The 18,401-nt window shown below is 52.1% G+C and overlaps 1 protein-coding gene across 1 annotated transcript in view; it reads left to right on the top strand.

The window, feature by feature from the left end:
• The window catches only part of Cfap46 (cilia and flagella associated protein 46), a 78,660-nt gene extending 60,576 nt beyond the window's left edge, over positions 1 to 18,084 (top strand). Inside the window, exons 42-60 of the mRNA XM_021209545.2 lie at positions 407 to 595; positions 2,121 to 2,255; positions 2,336 to 2,515; positions 2,991 to 3,161; positions 4,408 to 4,505; positions 5,016 to 5,092; positions 5,509 to 5,603; positions 6,129 to 6,226; positions 7,034 to 7,113; positions 9,224 to 9,376; positions 11,790 to 11,860; positions 11,960 to 12,020; positions 12,096 to 12,131; positions 12,493 to 12,595; positions 13,537 to 13,649; positions 15,165 to 15,246; positions 15,600 to 15,736; positions 15,841 to 15,918; positions 17,842 to 18,084. Of these exons, the coding sequence (XP_021065204.1) occupies positions 407 to 595; positions 2,121 to 2,255; positions 2,336 to 2,515; positions 2,991 to 3,161; positions 4,408 to 4,505; positions 5,016 to 5,092; positions 5,509 to 5,603; positions 6,129 to 6,226; positions 7,034 to 7,113; positions 9,224 to 9,376; positions 11,790 to 11,860; positions 11,960 to 12,020; positions 12,096 to 12,131; positions 12,493 to 12,595; positions 13,537 to 13,649; positions 15,165 to 15,246; positions 15,600 to 15,736; positions 15,841 to 15,918; positions 17,842 to 17,963 (2,079 nt within the window). The 3' untranslated portion in view covers positions 17,964 to 18,084. The remainder of the gene's footprint in view (positions 1 to 406; positions 596 to 2,120; positions 2,256 to 2,335; positions 2,516 to 2,990; positions 3,162 to 4,407; positions 4,506 to 5,015; positions 5,093 to 5,508; positions 5,604 to 6,128; positions 6,227 to 7,033; positions 7,114 to 9,223; positions 9,377 to 11,789; positions 11,861 to 11,959; positions 12,021 to 12,095; positions 12,132 to 12,492; positions 12,596 to 13,536; positions 13,650 to 15,164; positions 15,247 to 15,599; positions 15,737 to 15,840; positions 15,919 to 17,841) is intronic.
• Positions 18,085 to 18,401: the final 317 nt, after the last annotated feature.

Genomic DNA, 18,401 nt, shown 5'->3' with positions numbered 1-18,401 from the left:
CCTCCCTTCCTCCCTCCCTCCCTTCCTTCTTTTTTTCTTACTTCTTTTGGCAGTCCTAGGATAGAACCCTAGGCAAGTGCTCCACCAGCTTAGCTGTAGCTCCAGCACTCTCCCATTCTCTTAAACGCCGTGAGACAAGCCAAGGTGAACATAAATGAATCCTGCCATTAACCTCTATTAGTGAGCTCTCCTTTACAGTAAGAGCAGATGCCGTATATGATCTTTCCAATGTCTAAGTCCTAGACTCACCCTCTCAAGCTTACTGCCCAGGACTGCGCAGAGAAAGGACATATGTCAAAGTACTCAGATGTTCTCTGCTAGGAAGTCATCTCAGATCTCTGGGTGACTGGGGGAGGGGGTCACATGAGAACCATTGGTGGTGACACACCTTCTTGTCTTCCCAAAGCAATGGTTCTTCCTGAAGCGGACACTGCCTCACTTGGTGCTAACACAGCTGGAGAGTCTGCAGCCACTGTGTGTGGGCTGCGTGGACATCCGTGCCCGGCTCCTGATCCTGGCTGGGAAGGCTCTCCATCTGCTGTATGTGCAAACGGATCCGGTGTACCCTTCCTTCTGCTGGGAGGAGGAGCTCTTGGTAGGTGTCCATTCTTCCTACTGCAGTCTGCTCCCCGATTTCTCCATCTCAGCTGTGGAGTTGGGATGTCCGAGGTGCTTCACCAATTCAACTAGGGAGGGTCTGGCCCTGGCATCTCTCTGTCTTGGTCACTTGTGTCTGGTTGTGCACAGGTCCCTGGGGGTGTTGACCTCGATCCTAAGATACATTGGGTTGTGTGGTGTCTGCCTCTGTGACCCTCTTACATACCACACAGCCTTGGAAATCTCGAAGAAGGGAAAATACCACCTTCTCCTCTGTTCCTCTCAGGCCTACCTTCCTCTAGGGTTGGGGTTCTCTGACAGAAGCAGTGACCCAACTCAGATCCCTAGCAACAACTCCTGCAAGCCTGTCTGTCTCTGAGTCCCCATCCTAAGAGCCTGAACAGAGGTACTTCTACCCCAAGATGGTGCCAGCTTCCATGAACAAGCTGGAATTGAAGCCTAGCAGACAAGCTCCTGTAGAAACCCTCACATTCCACTGTAGCAAGCCATGCCCAGGACTCAGAACTCAGGGAAGCTCCCAGCCAGCTAGCTCTGAAACCCTGGGCTCAGTTCCCAGGCTATAGACAGCAGGAGACCAGGAAGACCCACGCTGGGTGAGCAGATGGGGCTGGAGCCCTTGGTGAGCAGGTGTTTTGTAGCATCTGCACAGGTAGCAGAGTCAGGGACTTTCAAGGAGCCCCTCCTGTCTGTCCTCAGTTAGGGTCTTTTCAAGACAGTGAGGAACAGATGACTCTAAACATGCAGTGACCCCTGTGTGGAGTTCAGGAGGCTCCAGGAGACACACCGGCCTCTTTCCAGGCCCCGGAGCGCCTCCATGTTTGTTCCTTAGGTGTGGCCTGTTTGCTGCTGTTCAGCTTCCTGACACCAAAGCTCTCCATCTCTCTCCCAAGCTTCCTTCTTGTTTTCCAGATGAGATCTTTCCTCTTGGCCCGTTTCCGTGAAGCTTCCTAAGTTTAATGTATAGGACTTTCATCCTCTTGAGCCTGTTGATGGGTTTCCCACATACCACTGTGAGATTTCTTCCCTGGATGGCTCGATGGCTCGATGGTTTTGGTCTGACTTTTGGGGTGCTGTATTGTCACAGACACCTTCTGTTCCTGAGTACTAGCCTGTTCTCACAGATGATTTCTGTCCTCAGGGATCTGTTAAGGCTGCTGGTGGACAGGACCCGGTGGGTCTTGGTAGCACTGACACACTTGGGCAAAGTGTGAGAGGTGGCTTCCCCAGATGTCAGCTGGGCTGGGGTCCCCAGGCCATCTGTGTAGAACTAGTTTTTCCCCCACTTTGTGTGCAGGCCATTAAGAGATTGTCTCCCTCTTCCCACCACATTAGTAACACCATTGACCCCACAAGCACATGACTTGTGATCGATATTACATGATCATTTACAACCTGAAGGACCCACTGATCCTTACCATCTTTCCCTTCCCTGGCATCTGTGTTTTCCCTGCCAGCCACGCAGGAATCCACAGACACCTTCTATCGTGTGGTATGCCCTGTAGGTAGGCACTAAGCAGAACAGCCTGAGATCGCTGGAGACAGACACAGAGGACAGGAGTGTAGAGACCTCCTCCAGGAACTCGGCAGTCTTCAAGGAAGCCCCCAAGGAGCAAAGCCGAAAGGCTGAGGGTCTGAAGGTACGCAGCATTCTCTACCTGTCCCCTGGTGGCCTCCGCCTGCAGAGCCCACTGTGGCTTGAGCTTTGCACTGCCCACAGAAGAGGATGGTGCTGGCCCAGAGGTTCCTGGCTCAGACGTCGGAGGTATTGCTGCAGTGTATACAGACTTCCCTGAGCAACAACCTTCTGGACATCGTGGCCTCTGCCAGCATAGAGATGGTGGAATGCATTGGCACCCTGGATCCCATCACCACCTGCCAGTTCCTGACACTGTCACAGGTATAGCCCTCCTCTGCCCAGTCAAGGCCCTTGACTGTCTCCCCTGGGGTGGGAGTGCCTTAGCACCTACCAGCCCTGTTGCTGTCCACTAGACAAGATGGGATGGTCCTGTGGTTGAAAGAAGAGATCCTCCCTGTTCTCTGAGCCTCAGGCCAAGCTAGTCCTTAAGTAATGGAAGCCAGCCATGTATGTAACTGTTCTTGTAGCTCAGTGAACGCATGCTGTACTCACCACCATCCCCCATCCCCCCCCCTCTCTCTCACACACACACACACACACACACACACACACACCCCGACTCTCCATGGTGGGACATACTGAGACTCCAGAGAAAGGGCTGGCATAGCACTGACACCTGGTCTGACAGGGGCCCAGCAGAGGGTGACACACAGACTCCTAGATGGCCACTCCTGGCTCAGTTGTCCTCTGCCACCCTCCTACACAGCACACACCACTCTTCTCTGCTCTGCTTCAGAGCTGCTCAACCTCAGAGATGATGCGGAAGGTTCTGCTCACGGCCACGAACAACACGGGCAGCTCACAGCTGGCGGCCCTGCTGCAGCTCCACCAGCGACTCAGGCAACAAGACAAGATGTCCACCAGCCTGTTTGCCAGTATAGAGCAGAAGCTGACCTCCTCTTTCAGGGTAATGGTCCAGGGAGCCTGAACATACCCTCCTGTGACCTATAGGCCTCTGCGCTTGCTCACTGAGTGCTAAAAGGGCAGTCTCTAAGTGATACACACCCTGCCGCCTCTAGCTGTGTGGTGCTAGAGGACCTCTCCATCTCTCTGAATCTCATATGCCATGGGTACAGGCACAAGAAGGCTGAAAGAATTGTAGTTCCTTTCCATAACTTGCCCCAAGGGAGCCGAGGTCTTGGTGAAGTCCAGTAAAGAGCCAGTGATGTCTGGCAGCAGGTAGCCATGACACCAGAGAAGTAGCTGAGAGCTTACTGAGAAGGTCTATAGGTTTCTGAAACCCCAGATCCCGCCCACCCCGAGAGACACTCCTCCAGCAAGGCCACACCTCCTAATCCTACCATCAAATATATGAGCCTGTGGGATGGGTCATCCATATTTAAACTCCCATAGCCTCCACAGGTCCCCAAGGACAGAGATCACCTGTGAAGTCAGGCGAGAGAAATCAGCCAGAGAAGGCAGTACATTGGTACACCCACACAACAAAACACACTGGGGCAAGGAGAGCTAGCTTCTGCATGAGCCAGTGTGGTGAGGCTACCCACATACTGAGGTGGCCAGCGGCTAGGCAAGAAGCAAGCTACCACCAATAAAGTCCGTTCACAGCCCCCACATGGTAACAACATGACCTGTCTCTTCACCTGCCATATGGGTACGGCCATTGTGAAGAGTCCGCTTGGCGCCTCACATAGGGTTTATGTAGCTCTCTATTTCTTATTCTTTGACAAAAGTTTTCTAAGACATCGTTTCATTTTTGCAAACCCAAAGCTCTGTCTTGAAGCCATGAGCATTGACCAACTCACACAGGCGATCTCGGAGCACTCCTCAGGGCCCATGCTGACTGCCTGCCATGGGCAGTGGGGACCCTGAGGTGTGCAGCCTCTAGAATTACTCACTCACAGGAAGCAGGAGAACTGGGGGTCTGGGTAAACTGACCCCAAGCTAGGTCTGCAGCCTGCAGCCTCGGGGCTGAGTGGAAGCCCTTAGCTAGGCTTAAGGAGGCGGTAAGGACCTTGAAGAGATGCTGTTTAGGGTTCCTGGGAACTGCATCCGCTAGTAGGCAGAGCTGGGCAATTTGAGGAGCCAGTGAATTTCTCATGCCTCTGCTGCCCCCTTGTGGTGCTGATGCATTCCACAGCCCAGACACCAGAGAGCAGTGGCCATTCTGAGTGACCATCTCCTGTCACACACAGGCATGGCAGAGCCTCTGTGTCACAGAGCAGCATTTCAACATCCTGAATGAGATCCCGCCCATGTTCCGGATCCTGTTTCTGCAGCATTCACAGGACAGGTGAGGCTTTCCTCTCCAATCATTGTAAAACTCCACCCTGTCAAGGAAGCCCAGCCAGGAGGCATGGGCAGAGCAAGCTTACCACACCTCTGCCCCTAGCCTGAGGCCAACTGGGCCATCTGAGACACATACTTGGCAGACTCAGCTAGTCCACTTGACAGGCATGGGCACTCGTTCAATCCAGAGACATGGGAAGCCCTCTTCTGATCCTCCCGGAAAAGACCAGGATGAATTTCCATGATGATGAGGGATGTATTGGGAGGAAGGCGCACTGATCTGTGCCCACACGGGGTCTCTCTGTTATAGCTCTGGCTAGGCCTGTACTGCTGGACCTTCTGTAATTTCCCTCTTACTTGGCTTATATAGACTGATTCCTTGGCCTCTGTCTGCCGATATAAAACATTGAAAGGCACCTGTTTGGGTGCCGGCTGCAGACTGGCTCGCTAGGCCTCTGTGCTTGGCTGTTTACCTCCTCTGGGAATGGGCCTGTGACCTCTGCTCTGCCTGCAGGTCTTGTCTGTATGGTGCTGCCTTTGAGAGACCAAAGTCCATGCCTTCACCCAAGGGGAAACTGGTGACCATGGGCGGTAAGCTTGTGACCAAGCAGGGCTCCTCCCATCCACTCCAGATGGGTTGCAGTGGGTGGGAGAAATCCTTGCCACAGAGCAGGACCACAGAGCAGGGGAGGGGAAGGGAGGCTGAACCCAGGAGACAAGAGAAAATAGAGGCCCCACATCCTTCTAAGGGATCCAGAGGACCCATGCCTCCCTAGAACTCCCTCTGTCAATCACCACTGTGTTTGCCTCTGCCTGAACTTTCTGGGTAGTAGCCTCATGTTGCCCAGAGAAGAATGGGGAACTCCATGCGACCAGAAGACCTTCCCATCACATGCCTCACCTCTGAGACATCAAGATTAAGTACCCTCACAAGGGTCTCCATCTGCCCACACAACTCCAATAGCTCTGCTCTGAGCCCTGTAAAGGCCATGGGTATATCTTGACAGGTTATTGCAAGGTAACTCGGGTGTCTACGAGCCCAACTGCCATCTCTGACCTGTTGACCAGTATCCAGTGGTTCCAGAGGCAGACACAGGTCAAGGTACACAGCCAAATTATGACCCCGAACCCAAGTACTTGAGGCCTGAGACTCTAAGCCAGAATGGAGACTGCAGCCCATCCCAGGGAAAAACCAAGACTCCAAGGTTGGGTTGGGCCCGGGTACTGGGCCCAGCACTCAAGAGGATTAAAGGGAAGCCCTGTGAAAGGTGGGGAGCTCTTCTGAGTCCTTGAATTGAATGTGACCCCAGAGGAGGGGTCTGGCTACCTCTTCTCTGCAGAACATAGGGTTACCTGTCTTGGGCCTCTCCCTATCAGCGGGACATTCCACGGTGTCATCAGAGGACAGGGACGGGGATGAGATGTCAGGATAGTTCCCGGAAAGCCGCTGGGAGCATTGTGCTGGGGAAAACAAGAGCAGTCCAGCGCTCTTTCTGGAAGGGCTGGAGCTTAATGATTTCCAGGGGGTCTTCCTAATTTGTTTCCCATTTGAGTATAAGTCATATCCAGTCCACTGGACAACAGGCTGTGATTTGAGTTAAGACAGAACTATATCTTGCCTGTTAAGGAGCAAGCCCTGTGCACGCAGAGTCTCAGCAGCATCCTGGAGCAGATGGAGGAATATCTGAAGCCCATCATCCCCCAGTTCACCTTCCCAGAAAGCAGGTATCGGCATGTCATTTCCTCTGAAGGCTCCCGGGTGTGAGGGGCAGCCATCTTCGTCAAACCGGGTGATGGGCAGCTGTGACCAGCTGAAGCTGGTAATAGAAGGAGCTAGAGGCTGTTGTACATTGGGGCTATGAGCCCCAAAGTAACCAGGGTCTTCCTGGAGCCCACAGGCCAGACCAGCTGGGTAGAGCTGAAGGCTAGCTACCACCTCACATCTGGAGACAGGAAAGCACCCATCTGAGCTAAGTAGCCAGTTGTGATGGGCAGACATCCAGGGCTGGTTTCTGAGACTTCCCTCCATGTGGAAACTCGTCTCTGGGTGTTGTGGCCCTACCCAGGATGGGCATAAGCGCCTAGCTCTTTTGTGTGTTTTATAGGCTGCTGTCCCTGCCCCACTGACCGCCCTGGTCTGAGTCTGATGCGAGAGAACTAACTAGCAAGGTCCAGGGCTCAGCCTCTGGCACTCATTTTGGGAGAAAGGAAGGCAGGTGATGGTCGGTCGAGCTGAGCATTCTTCTCCAGCAGCATGAGGGCACCCTGAGGTGCCTCTGTTAACACTGCCTGTCAGATGCAGAGATGGCCCTGAGTGACAGCTGGGTGTGGTAGCACAGGACTCTAATCCCAGCACTCAGGAAACAGGAAGATTTCTGGGTTTGAGGCCAGCCTGGTTTACATAGAGAGCCCAGAGAAACAAAGCCTAAGCAGCGATCACCAGGTGAGGACTGGGCTGAGTGGCGCGTCTCAACGTCTGCAAGTGTTTCCCTATGTTTCCTAAAGCCTGAACACCGTCACTCTGAATTTCAGAAATCAGATGCCAACCGCTGTGGGTGACACAGGGAAAAATAAAGGCAAAGAGAAGGAAAGGAAAGTTTCTCTCCCTTCAGGTAAGTGGCAGGGACAGACAGACCCACGGGCCACCACCAGCAGGTACCTCAGGACCCTGTGGTGGCACTCACCCTCCCTTCACAGAAAGCCTGGGTGGGTCAGGAGTCACAGGTTCCATGCTCAAACAAGTCCTACCTGGGCATGCTACACAGGACCTAAGGTTCCTCTCCTTGAGGTCTTCTATAACGAACTCGCCCGCGGCTGGGCCGAAGGCCCTAGAAGAGGGATCCCCAACCTTCCTAATGTTCCTCATGTTGTGTTGACTCCCCAACCCTAAAATTATCTTCACTGCTACTTCATAACTGTAATTTTGCTGGTGTTACGAGTTGTAATGTTAATGTGTTTTCCAGTGCTCTTAGGGTGACCCTTGTGAACGGGTTGTCCAGCCCCTGCAAAAGGGGTTGTAACTCACAGGCTGAAAAACACTGCCCTAGATGGTTCTGGGCACTGAGGCTGACAGCTCACTGAGAAGGATTATCAAACAGTGGATCTATGCTGCCCTTTCTGGACAAATTATCAGTTCCTGGCACAGGAGTGCCCTTAAGCAAGAGCAGTGTGTTTTATACCCAGCTCTCATTGTCCTGGCCAGATGACAGTCTGCTGGTCTTTCTAGGAACGATGAGCATTGTTGCCCTGCGTTGGGGAGTTCACCAGAGGTAGCCATGGGAAAGGGCTCTGTCTCATCCACCTGGCGCCCATATGTGGTCTCTGCTGGCGGCCTTGTCTGTGGGGGACTTTTAGCACAACCCCTGCTATCTTCACTTGGACTGGGGAGACTGGGTGGCTGCTTTCACTGTGTGACTCCAGGCAAGAAGGTCAAGTGCGGGGCCCATCCTGTCTCTTGGCTAGCTTCTCTGATTTTACTAACAACTGACTCCTTTAAAAGGCAATTTCCTATGTTAAATTTTGTCTCCTTTTCGATTGCCACAAAGAACTGATAGATGGCAAACGGGATGGCTGCTTGCTCCCCTCCTCTGACACAACCCCCCCAGCAAAAAATTTTTAAAAAGCTGCAAGCTTTTTCTCCCAGGTTGAGCTGGCCAAATTGCCATGAGCCAGATGCAGCAAACACCCCAAGAACTGAAGATTGCAAATGTGTGAGGCCTAAATTAGGGTGAGGGGAGGTTGCTCCGAAGTACTACAGCAACCAGAGAACTGCGTGCAGTTTCATACTCTGTGGGCAGGTCAGTCAGTTCCTGTGGCCTCTCTCCTGAACTGAGTCTCTGCCCTGCACTGAACTCCCAGGACTGAAAACAGAGACAAAGAGTCACTGCTAGGTTTTAAGCAATTAAGAAAATCCAGTTGAAGCCTGATAGTGGGTGGTGCAGGCCTTTAATCTCAGCACTCAGAAGGCAGGGGCAGGGGCAGGTGGATCTCTGTGAGTTGGATACCAGCTTGGTTCATGGATAGCCAGGTCTAGACAGAGAAAACCCTGTCTTGAGAAAAAAAAAAGAAAGAAAAAAAAAGAAAGAAAAAGAAGAGAGGAAGTGAGAGATGGAGAGAGAAAATGAATGAATGAATGAATGAGTGAGTGAGTGAGTGAGTGAGTGAGTGAGTGAGTGAGTGAATGAATGAATCCAGTTAAAGTGCCACCTCTGGATATCAGCATAACTGCATGCAGAGTGGCAGTACCTAGTCAGTCAGTGGCCCACATCCATGGTCACAGAGAGGCTGCCAGTGGGGTCATGAGGGCGAGCCTTCCTTCCAGGGCTCTCTGAAGGACTGACCATTTGAAAAGTCCTCTAGAGGGGAACTTTCATCTGCCCGGATACTACATGGCCTGCCTTGGGAATTAGGTAGCTTGAGATGTGGCGTCCTATAAGGTGTACCACTACCTAGTACCTAGTGACTCTGTCATAAACTTGATCCCACCATCAAAACCAGTGGCTACCTCAGGGACCCTGGCATGTCAGTAATGCAGCCATGCCTCTACAAGCCGAGCTGGGGACCTATCTTCCCTCATATCTCCATGCCCGGGACAGCAGCCACCAGGCCAGTCATCTAGCCACAATGTCAGGGCTTGGAGTGACGGAGCTGAAGCCCTGGGTCTGTCCCGTTCTCAGAGCTGGTCTCTCCTGTGTCTGAGCTGCCGCCACTTCCGTTCCACAGGGCAGCCTGACCCTGAGTACATGATCCTGATTGTGGACAAGGTCCTCCTAGAGTTGCCCCTGGAGGGGCTCTCCATGTTCAATGAGGTCACCTCCCTGTCACGAGACTTTTCTCTCCAGATGCTGTGGAACCGTCTCCATAAGGAGGAGATAGGTGAGTAGTACCTTAGCCACAATAGTACTTAATTTTAAAATGGAAAAATTTTTAAATTACTTTCCAGATAAAATACTGTTAACTCCCATCAAAAAGTAATGAGCAAGGCACTGGGGGTGTAGCCCAGTGTGGAGTGCTTGACTGGCATGCACAAGGCCCTGGGTTCCATACCCAACACTGAAGACGATTGCCAAGTGTTTTCACGTCTTCCTTGGCCCTTGGCCATTCAAAAATCACTTCCAGAATAGACACCATGTGCTGTGAACGGAAAGCCTGCTCTAACCCATGTTTCATGGGTGCTGATACCATAATAGCAAAGAAGAATCCCACTGAGTGAAAACTCTGACACCCAGACTCACTTGGCTCAGTGTTGTGGGGCAGCGAGACAAGGTGGGCCCCTGAGTGAGGCTCCTATGAGACTGCAGGATGGTCCAGTCTGCGAAAGTCCTCCAAACTGCTCCTGGGGCACGGAGCGGTAGTATTGCCACTCTGCTCTAAACTCCCCAGCAGATGCACAGGCACTCCTCACTACCGGCCAACACACACACACACACACACACACACACACACACACACACACACACACTTCTATTTTAATATGTCTTAAACAGCGCCATGGCTGGGCACTTCCAAACCTCCCTGCAGCTAACATGTTCTCCCCTCCAATATTCCTGAATTATTACTTATTAAAATCTATATTCTATCTTGGCCACCATGGTTACAAAAGATGGACATAGCCACACAGGAGAGCACTTTCAGCCCCAGGAAAGAAGGAAGGCTGACTTTAAGAGGGCATGGATGAGCCTGGAGGACATTGCGCCAGGCACAGACAGCAAGCATACACTATGTCACACACACTGGGAATCTTAGACGGTTCAACTCCTTATAACCTTAGAAAGGAAGGCAGGGGCTGGCAGCAGGGAGTTGCTGACCAAGGGCACAAAATTCGAGCTGGCAGAAAAGGTTTTGATTTTGAGTGTCATGTTGATGTGGCTGATGTCGTGCCATGTGTTCTGAGAGTGGCTAAGGGTGGAGTTTAGGTAACTTTGCCAAACGCCTGACAGGGGAATATGTGGTGTGACCGTTTGGCAATCTGGGCTTCACCAGTCCATGGTGCATGCGTGCTTCAGAACCATCTACCATGTACCAACTGTGTTTGCTAATCCACGTAAGAGATGAAGGATTGAATGGGACATTTTAAAGAAATAATTAAAGTAAGAGGCTCACCGTCTCGAGTAGCAGAGACGATGAAGAGGCACGTGCTTTGGCCACTGTTGCTAGGAATGCTGGTGGTGATGGGAGGGAGCGGCACACAGAACACTGGGGAAACAGTTGGGGGGCAATCATAAAAAGCTACACGCGGGCTGGTGAGATGGCTCAGTGGGTAAGAGCACCCGACTGTTCTTCCGAAGGTCCTGAGTTCAAATCCCAGCAACCACATAGTGGCTCATGACCATCTGTAATGAGATCTGACTCCCTCTTCTGGAGTGTCTGAAGACAGTGACAGTGTACTTATATATAATAAATAAATAAAGCTTAAAAAAAAAAAAAGCTACACGCTGGTGCACAGGCGACCCATGCTCCCTCCTCTAGGCCTTTACATAAGATTGTGAAGGCACGAGTAGACATAAAACCTCTCAGATTGTACCCCTCCCCTTGACAGCCCAAACCTGGAAACCACAGAATTGAAACCCTCAGGGGCATGTTCTTGCACAGTTGTAGAGACTTGGTCTGATTGCAGGTGGTGAGGGAGTGAAGAAATGACCATACACACATATTCAGGGAGAGGGGGGAGGGAGGGAGGGAGGGAGAGAAGGAGCAGGAGTTGGGAGGGAGGGAGAGAGGGAAACAGGAGAGAGGGGGAGGGAGGGAGGAAGGGAGGGAGGAAGGGAATCAAGTGCCTTCCTAGTATGTCCCCGAGAAGTGTCTTTGGCAAAGTGGGGATGGCTGAGAGTCATGCCTGTGCCTCAGCTCCCATTCCCTGTGGAAGTCCCACCCTGGAGGGTATAACACGGGGTGGAGAAGGAGGAAGATGACCCCAGTGGAGCATGGAGCTATTCACATGAAGCCAAAAAGACCTGCCCACTGGGGACACCTCAGCATAGAAAAGACACAGGCTCTGAAGTCTGTGCAGAGACCCTGTAACCATCAGGGGTGCAAATACCTGGTGAGTTCCTGTGCAGAATATGGTCAGAAATGGGTACCTATAGTAAACCTTGGGGACTGTCTTTCCTCAGGAGACTTCCTTGGGCCTACAAAGCTTTGTGTTTTTACACGACAAAACTTAAAAATCAATTGTTTTCACCGCATCAGATTCACAAAATTCAAAACTGAGCAACTGAACAACAGTATCTAGTGCCTTTGCATTATCGTGTCCCTGCTGATGCTCCATACCCTGCCTTGTCCTCCACAGAAGGCAGCACGAAGAAGGAGGCCAAGAGCAAGGACTTAAAGAAGAAAACTCCAGGAAAGAAGGCCCTGAGGGTAGGTGGGTGGGAGCCCAGGGACCCCATGCTCCTCTCAGCTTGAGTTCAGTCAGGCCCCGCTGGTGATGGAGGCGTTGATACCTCCATCTTGTTGCAGAGCACCATGATCCGGATCATCCCACCGGAATGCAACCTAATCGACTCGGACACCATCAAGTGTATCCTTTGATGATGGGTGCTTATGGACCCCAGGGTTCTGCTTTGGTTCCTGTTTGTCCTTGACTCAGACCCAGTTGTTGTGGACCCTTACGAGGAGGCCCGGGGCACAGGTAAGAAGGTCACACAGGCTCCTGGCAGGCAGGCCAAGGCCACCCAGGCCTGGTGCCAGCTGCTCTCAGGGCTGTATGGAAATCACCTCAAGTGGCCTTGGAGCCTTGGATCCGAATACAAGCTAACCACCTCGGCATTCTAAACACTTTGATTCATTGGGGCCTCTTCCTCCCCTCAACCCTTCCTCCCCCCCACCCCCACCCCTTCCTTCTCTACCAATTCCTCCAACAGAAGAGGAAAGGATTCCCACCTGTGCTTAAACCTCACTCCTCCCTAGCCTATGTCCCAGCCCAGTGGCACAGGAGTCCATCCCCCATGCCTTGATATGGAAGTCACAGTCTCTTTCAATTCTTCCTGCAGACTTACTGAGACCTGTCACAGTAACCCAGGAAATCTTGGAGAAGTACCGAGATTCGTTTACCGGACGTTGGATGGGGTACCTAGGAAACCACAACTTTCCAAGGTTGGGTCCTGGGTCTTCAAAAGCTGACTCGAAACCTTCCCTGCTGGCTAGGTCTGTCCAATAGAGCCCAGAGCACAGCACTAAGTAAAGGATACTGTAATAGTCCCAGGGTCACTCGCCCACACAGGATCTGCCCCAGGTAACCTCAGATCCCCTCAGGCCAAGCCTCCTAAAGAAGGCACTCCTTTAGTCCCCGGTATGTCTGGGCACAGCATTTCCATGATCCCCCTGAGCCTGATGTTAGAAGGAACAAGGCTCCTGAATGTCCATGCAGACTGGGAAGGTGCTGCAGTGTTCTTTTAGCCTAACCCAGGCACTGCTAGGGTAGGGTCATACACTGGCCTCCTAAGGGCATGCATTCTGTCATCCCTGTCTCTTAGTGCGGATGGGCCTGGAGCAGGGGGAACCACGACAGTTGGTACAGAGGCATAGAGGTACAGGAGTGAGCCTGTGCAGAGCTGGCCAGGCGGGCATGGTGGCACACGCCTTTAATCCCAACACTCGGGAGGCAGAGGCAGGCAGATTTCTGAGTTTGAGGCCAGCCTGGTCTACAAAGTGAGTTCCAGGACAGCCAGGGCTATGCAGAGAAACCCTGTCTCGAAAAACAAAACAAAACAAAAAAAGAGGTCAGAGCTGGTGATGAGGACCATACCTAGTCCCTGTATTGGAGGTGCTATAAGACTTAGCCAACTCCACTGGCACGAGATGCATGTTTCTTTCTAGACCAGTCCATCCCTGGGAGTGGGGGTAGGGGGGGTGGGGGGGTCCATCTGAGGCCAGCTATACACTGGAAAACAAAAATAATTTGGGCCCCACAGTAGAATAAAGGGTTTAGTGCAGGTGGCAAGGGGACAGTTCCTGCTGGAAGGAGGGTTGCAGGGGCATTCCCCTAGGCCAGATGGGGTGTGGTCATGTCCACTGGCTGGTTTCACCCCCTGCAGCCAGGCTGACTGGGAACAGCTACTGGACAGCTGCAGAGGCTTTTTCTTCTACGGAATGGAGACCTTCCTATCCCACCTGAAAATAGAAAGACTGGTAGCCATGAATCTGCAAGGTGAGGCCCCTCCCACATTGACAGCCCCAGTCAGGGCCTGCAGGCACCGATATGGGATCCTGGGAAGGAAAGCAGAGCCACTGCTGTTTGATCCAGAGTCCAGGGCAATGCTTCGAGAAGCCATAGCACCCTTCCCTAACCTGTTGTCTATCTGAAAACTGTCCCCACACTCCATTTCCAACAGCGGTAATGGCAGCCACAGGGTCACTCGCCCTCCTGGTTGCCCTCAGCACCTCCTCATATGCAGAGGAGCCCTGTTCAGATCTCCAGACTCCCACAGATGAGCATCAGATGTGAAGTGTCACCTCAAAGGGCTAGGCTGAAAGAACCCTGCAGAACCTTCCCAGTCTGCGCATGGCTCAGTGTGTCTACTAACACCAGGCTCAGGGGGATCGTGGAAATGCTGTGCCCAGACATACCACAGACTAAAGGGGTTCAGAAGCTAAGCAGAGGACACCACAGGTGGGAAGTAACCTAGGCTAAGTTCAGAGATCAAAGAAAGCACTACCACGTGACATGTTGAGTACCACGTGCTTACAGGCACCTTGCCAGGAGGGCCATGCTGCCACAGCACCCATAACACACGGCACACAGCAGGCTCAATGTTCGAGCACTTGGAATGTCACAGTGTGCTGGTCTTTGTGGTCCATAGTCATTTTGGCCCCAAGCCATAGACCCTCTGGTGTGTCTGTGTTTCTCCAAGGTCCTTTTCCCAACTGTAGGAGGATGCTTTTGTTGGACTGCTTAGAGCTAACCACCATGCACAGTCCATGGATAAGCCTTTCCTGGATCCCAGAGATGTCACTTCCTCCCTTGTGAGGCATATGGCCCCTGGCATAGTTACATAGAAACTGTCTGGTTGCTCTTTCCACATCAGGGCATCCGTGCCCACCATGGCCACAGAATAGTTCCCTGCTGACCAGCTCTATTCTGTCAGCTGGTAGCCCTGGGCATGCACCAGTCATACGCAAGTGGATCGGGCAAAACCCCATCATCAGAAGCACAAGTAGACATTTTGCCTATGGGAACTGTCACCAAAGCTCATCTCATCTCTGTGCCCATGCAGGTCCACACCAGAACCACACACTGCCACTTGTTTCAGTGAACATTCCTGTCTAGGGTGACCCACTCAGCCCAAAGTACTCGTGACCATCTTCAGACCCTCACATCTGCAGCAAGCAGGTTACCTTCCAAGGCCCTCTAATGTGCGCAGTCCCTTGGGCCATCCCCTCTTTGGGGCCAGCTTCTCATACCACCCCCACAGGTATACACTGAGGTTCCTTCTCTCTCTCTCTTGGCACCAGTATGGAATATCAGAAGCTTCCATACGTAATGCAGGAAGAATTAGAAGTGACCCTGAGTAGGCTTGCTCCTCATTTCCTGGGTGTGATCAGTGGGTACCTGAAAAGAGCTTGTTGAAAGTTCAAGGATCAGGTTGATTGGTCAGAGTGTAGCTCCCACGGGGATCTGGTAATGGTGTGGGTGACTACTGAGGAGCCTGACTGTGTCCTGCAGAATGCCAGATGATGATCCTACTGGACTTGACAAGGTCCTCTCACAGCCGGAAGCGGAATCTAGAAAGCTCAGAGGGTCAGAGGTACCTACTGTTCTTCTCGTGTCACCAGGAGCCCATGGATTGGGAAGGGGGGGTGTGTTATAAGCAATATAGCTTACCCCAGGGACTGATGGACTGCCAGGGCTGGCTGGCCAGCACCTTCTACCTAATGGTACCAACTCCTACTGTGGGCTCCATGCTAGGCCTGGGAGCTGCCACTCGACAGATTTGACGATACCTAAAAATGCTATTTCCCTTTAAATAACATTTAACTTTTGTGGGCGAGATTCAGAACTATAAAAGCCCTGGCCCACACATGCAGTCTAGCAGCTGGTACAGGGGAGGATGGAGGGAGCACCATCAGCCCCTTGGTACCAGCCCATGGATCCCTACAGCACATCACAGCAGTCCTTGGTGAAGCCCATCCAGACGGCCATCCTTCTGAGTCTGGTAGGGGTTGAGAGCATTGTCGACAACCAGTGGCCCACCCTGATGCAGGACAACGTGCTGAGGGCCACCATCCTGTGGGACAGTGAGTGGGCACCCTGGCTATCCCTAAGTCTTTTGGGGCTTTTGCTAAAAGCCTTCCAAGGGTAGCTCACCTGAAGAGACTTTTCTCTCCCGTCTCCACCCCAGACCTGTTGGCAATTGGCAAGCCACTTGGAAAAACAGTTCGTCTCATTCATAGGCTATGCAATGAAACAGGTAACCAAGGTAAGGTAGAGGCTGCCCACCCATTTGCTTGTCTGTAGAAGTCCCTGGGGTTCCATTATGTTCCATGGCCCTCAGGGATAGGGTGTCCCCACTTCAGGAGGGAGAAGGAGTGGGACAGTGAAGGAAAGAGGGAACGGAGGAAGGAAGAAGGAAAGAGGGAGGGAGGGGGAGGAAAGAAGGGAGGGAGGGGAGGGAAGGAGGGAGGAAGGGGAGTGCATGAACCAGCAAGCACTCTCCTTGTAGAAAAAGCCAATGTGGTCTGCTCAGCCTCTGGGTGAGCTGGAGTTGAACAAGAACATGGAGTAGCTCAGCCTTTAGCCCATCACAAACACAGAGAGAAAGAGAGGGGGAGAGGAGGGAGGGAGGGAGGGAGGGAATGGGGAAGAGAAAGACGGAGGGAGAGCAAACAAAAGAGCTCCCTTTTGTACTCTCTGTGAAAAGATGGGGAGATCTGCCCAGAGGGATGGCTCTGGGGAGTTGACCACCCAGGCTACCTAGTCCATGAGACCCGTGGGGCCACCTAGTCTTCCTCAACCAAGACAAGAAAACCTCCAGGAAGAGGAACTCCCAGACTGAGGACGATGCTAGAGCCAGGAAGACCCTCCGACTTGTATCTCCTGTTCCTGTAAAATCTCACACAGCTCCTAGCCTCAGGGGTTAAGCCTCAGGCAGGGCTACAGGGTGCTGCCTGTTCTAGATGAGACAAACCCCACCTACTCATCCTTCAAAACAAACCTTGTGCCAAGATATGCCTGCTGCAGTGAAGGAATTTGCAGATAAATTTCATATGTGGATACTAGGGTAAAAAAAAATCAGATAAAACTCTAGCTAATTGCATTTAGCAATATGCTAAAGTGAAAATTACCATAACTCAGAAAGATTTATCCAGGGAGGATTTAAAATTGAGAAATCCGAAAATCATTCAATACAACTCAGTAGGAGATTAACTTTTGAAAAATCACGTGCTTCCCCAGCGCCTGAGATGCTGGGGTGGGGGCAAGGAGTCGAGTGTGTAAAGGAGTATGAATGAATGAATGAGTGGCTGAATGAATGAATGAATGAATGAATGAATGAATGAATGAAGAGTGAATACGTGGATGGGTGAGTGAATGGACGAACTCGTGTGTTCATGAGTAAACTAGTAAGTTGAGGGGTGAATTAAGTGGGTAAGTGATAGAGCAGGTGAGTGAGTGGGGAGTGAATGAATGAATGGATGTGTGAGTTAGCAGAGTGAATGGGCAAATTGGTAATAGAGCAAGTGACTGAGCAGCCAAATAAAGGAAGAGGGACCAGAGAGGTAGGCAAAGGTGGTGATGTCTGGCTCCTTCCTAACAAACCAGAAAAAGGACTGGGCATGACTCAACCCAGCTAACACAGAGCGGGCTAGCATGTCGTTCTGCCATAAATGGAGAAAAGGCCTCTCATGACCACTGCCGGCAGTGTTGGTCCTCCAGTTCCTGTCAGCACAGAGGAGCCCATGCTGAGGCAATCAGCATGTTCTTGGAAGAAAGGAACCCAATGGTCCCCTGTGGGTTGTCCTGCCAGGGCAGGGGTGCCTCTCAGCATCACAGAGGGAGCTAGGAGGCTGGTCTCCAGCCTTAGGGTGTCTCATGGAGTATGGCGAAGGTAGACAGGTGGATAGGGGTCAGGCATGGTTCTATCCTGGTGCTGTCATTGACAACCCATGGGCAGCCATGGAGTCAGACCCCCATAGTTTCCACACCTTGTCCACACCGAGGAACGGGAAGTAACAGGGCTGCCGTGGTCAGGCTGCAGGGAGAACTCATGGCCCCTTGCAACCAGAAGCACCACCCTGCTCCCCTCTCCTTGGCACCATGTCCTTGGTGAAGCTGGACATCCTGGCAGGACCCAGGCTACTGCCAGAGAGCTCTGGGATTCACAGGTTGTGTCTATGCTCCACAGACGAGAAACCACGAGTCTCCAAGAATGAGCAGCTCTCTGGGTTGCAGCGTCATTCCCCGGAGTCACTCACCACTGCCCTCAACTGGGTTCTGTATGGTCTGCCTCACCAAGCCATCGTGTGAGCTAAACCCTGGAGTCTTTGTGAAGCCACTATCCCTAGCTCTACCCCTCTATGACTCCTCCCCACTCAGGGCTCTTTCCCCACTTTCTGGGGCTCACCCCAGCCTTGACACAGCCTGATATCTGTCCTTCTGTCCACAATACATAATCCTGAGAAGACAGCTGTTGCTTGGTATAGCACCTAGGCTCTTGCTAATTCTCGTTAGCCTGCACGTTTGTGTTTGGTTTCAGTATTGTAGTAAACAACAAAACCAAGTGTATGGTGTGTTTCTGGAAGTTCAGCACAGGAGCTGGGGTTTCTGGCTAGGATCACCAACACACTCTGGCTCCATCAAAGCCGACAAGAGCATGTTATACCTGAGTGACCCCAAATGTACCAAACCCACCCCACACTCTGGAGATGAATGTGGTCCTCCTGTTCCCTGTCTCCTGGATATTGT

This window comes from Mus pahari, chromosome 1 (assembly GCF_900095145.1).
Source record: "Mus pahari chromosome 1, PAHARI_EIJ_v1.1, whole genome shotgun sequence".
NCBI lineage: Eukaryota > Metazoa > Chordata > Mammalia > Rodentia > Muridae > Mus > Mus pahari.
Note: the sequence above shows the minus strand (reverse complement) of the source record. Positions and strands in the feature narration are given on the sequence as shown.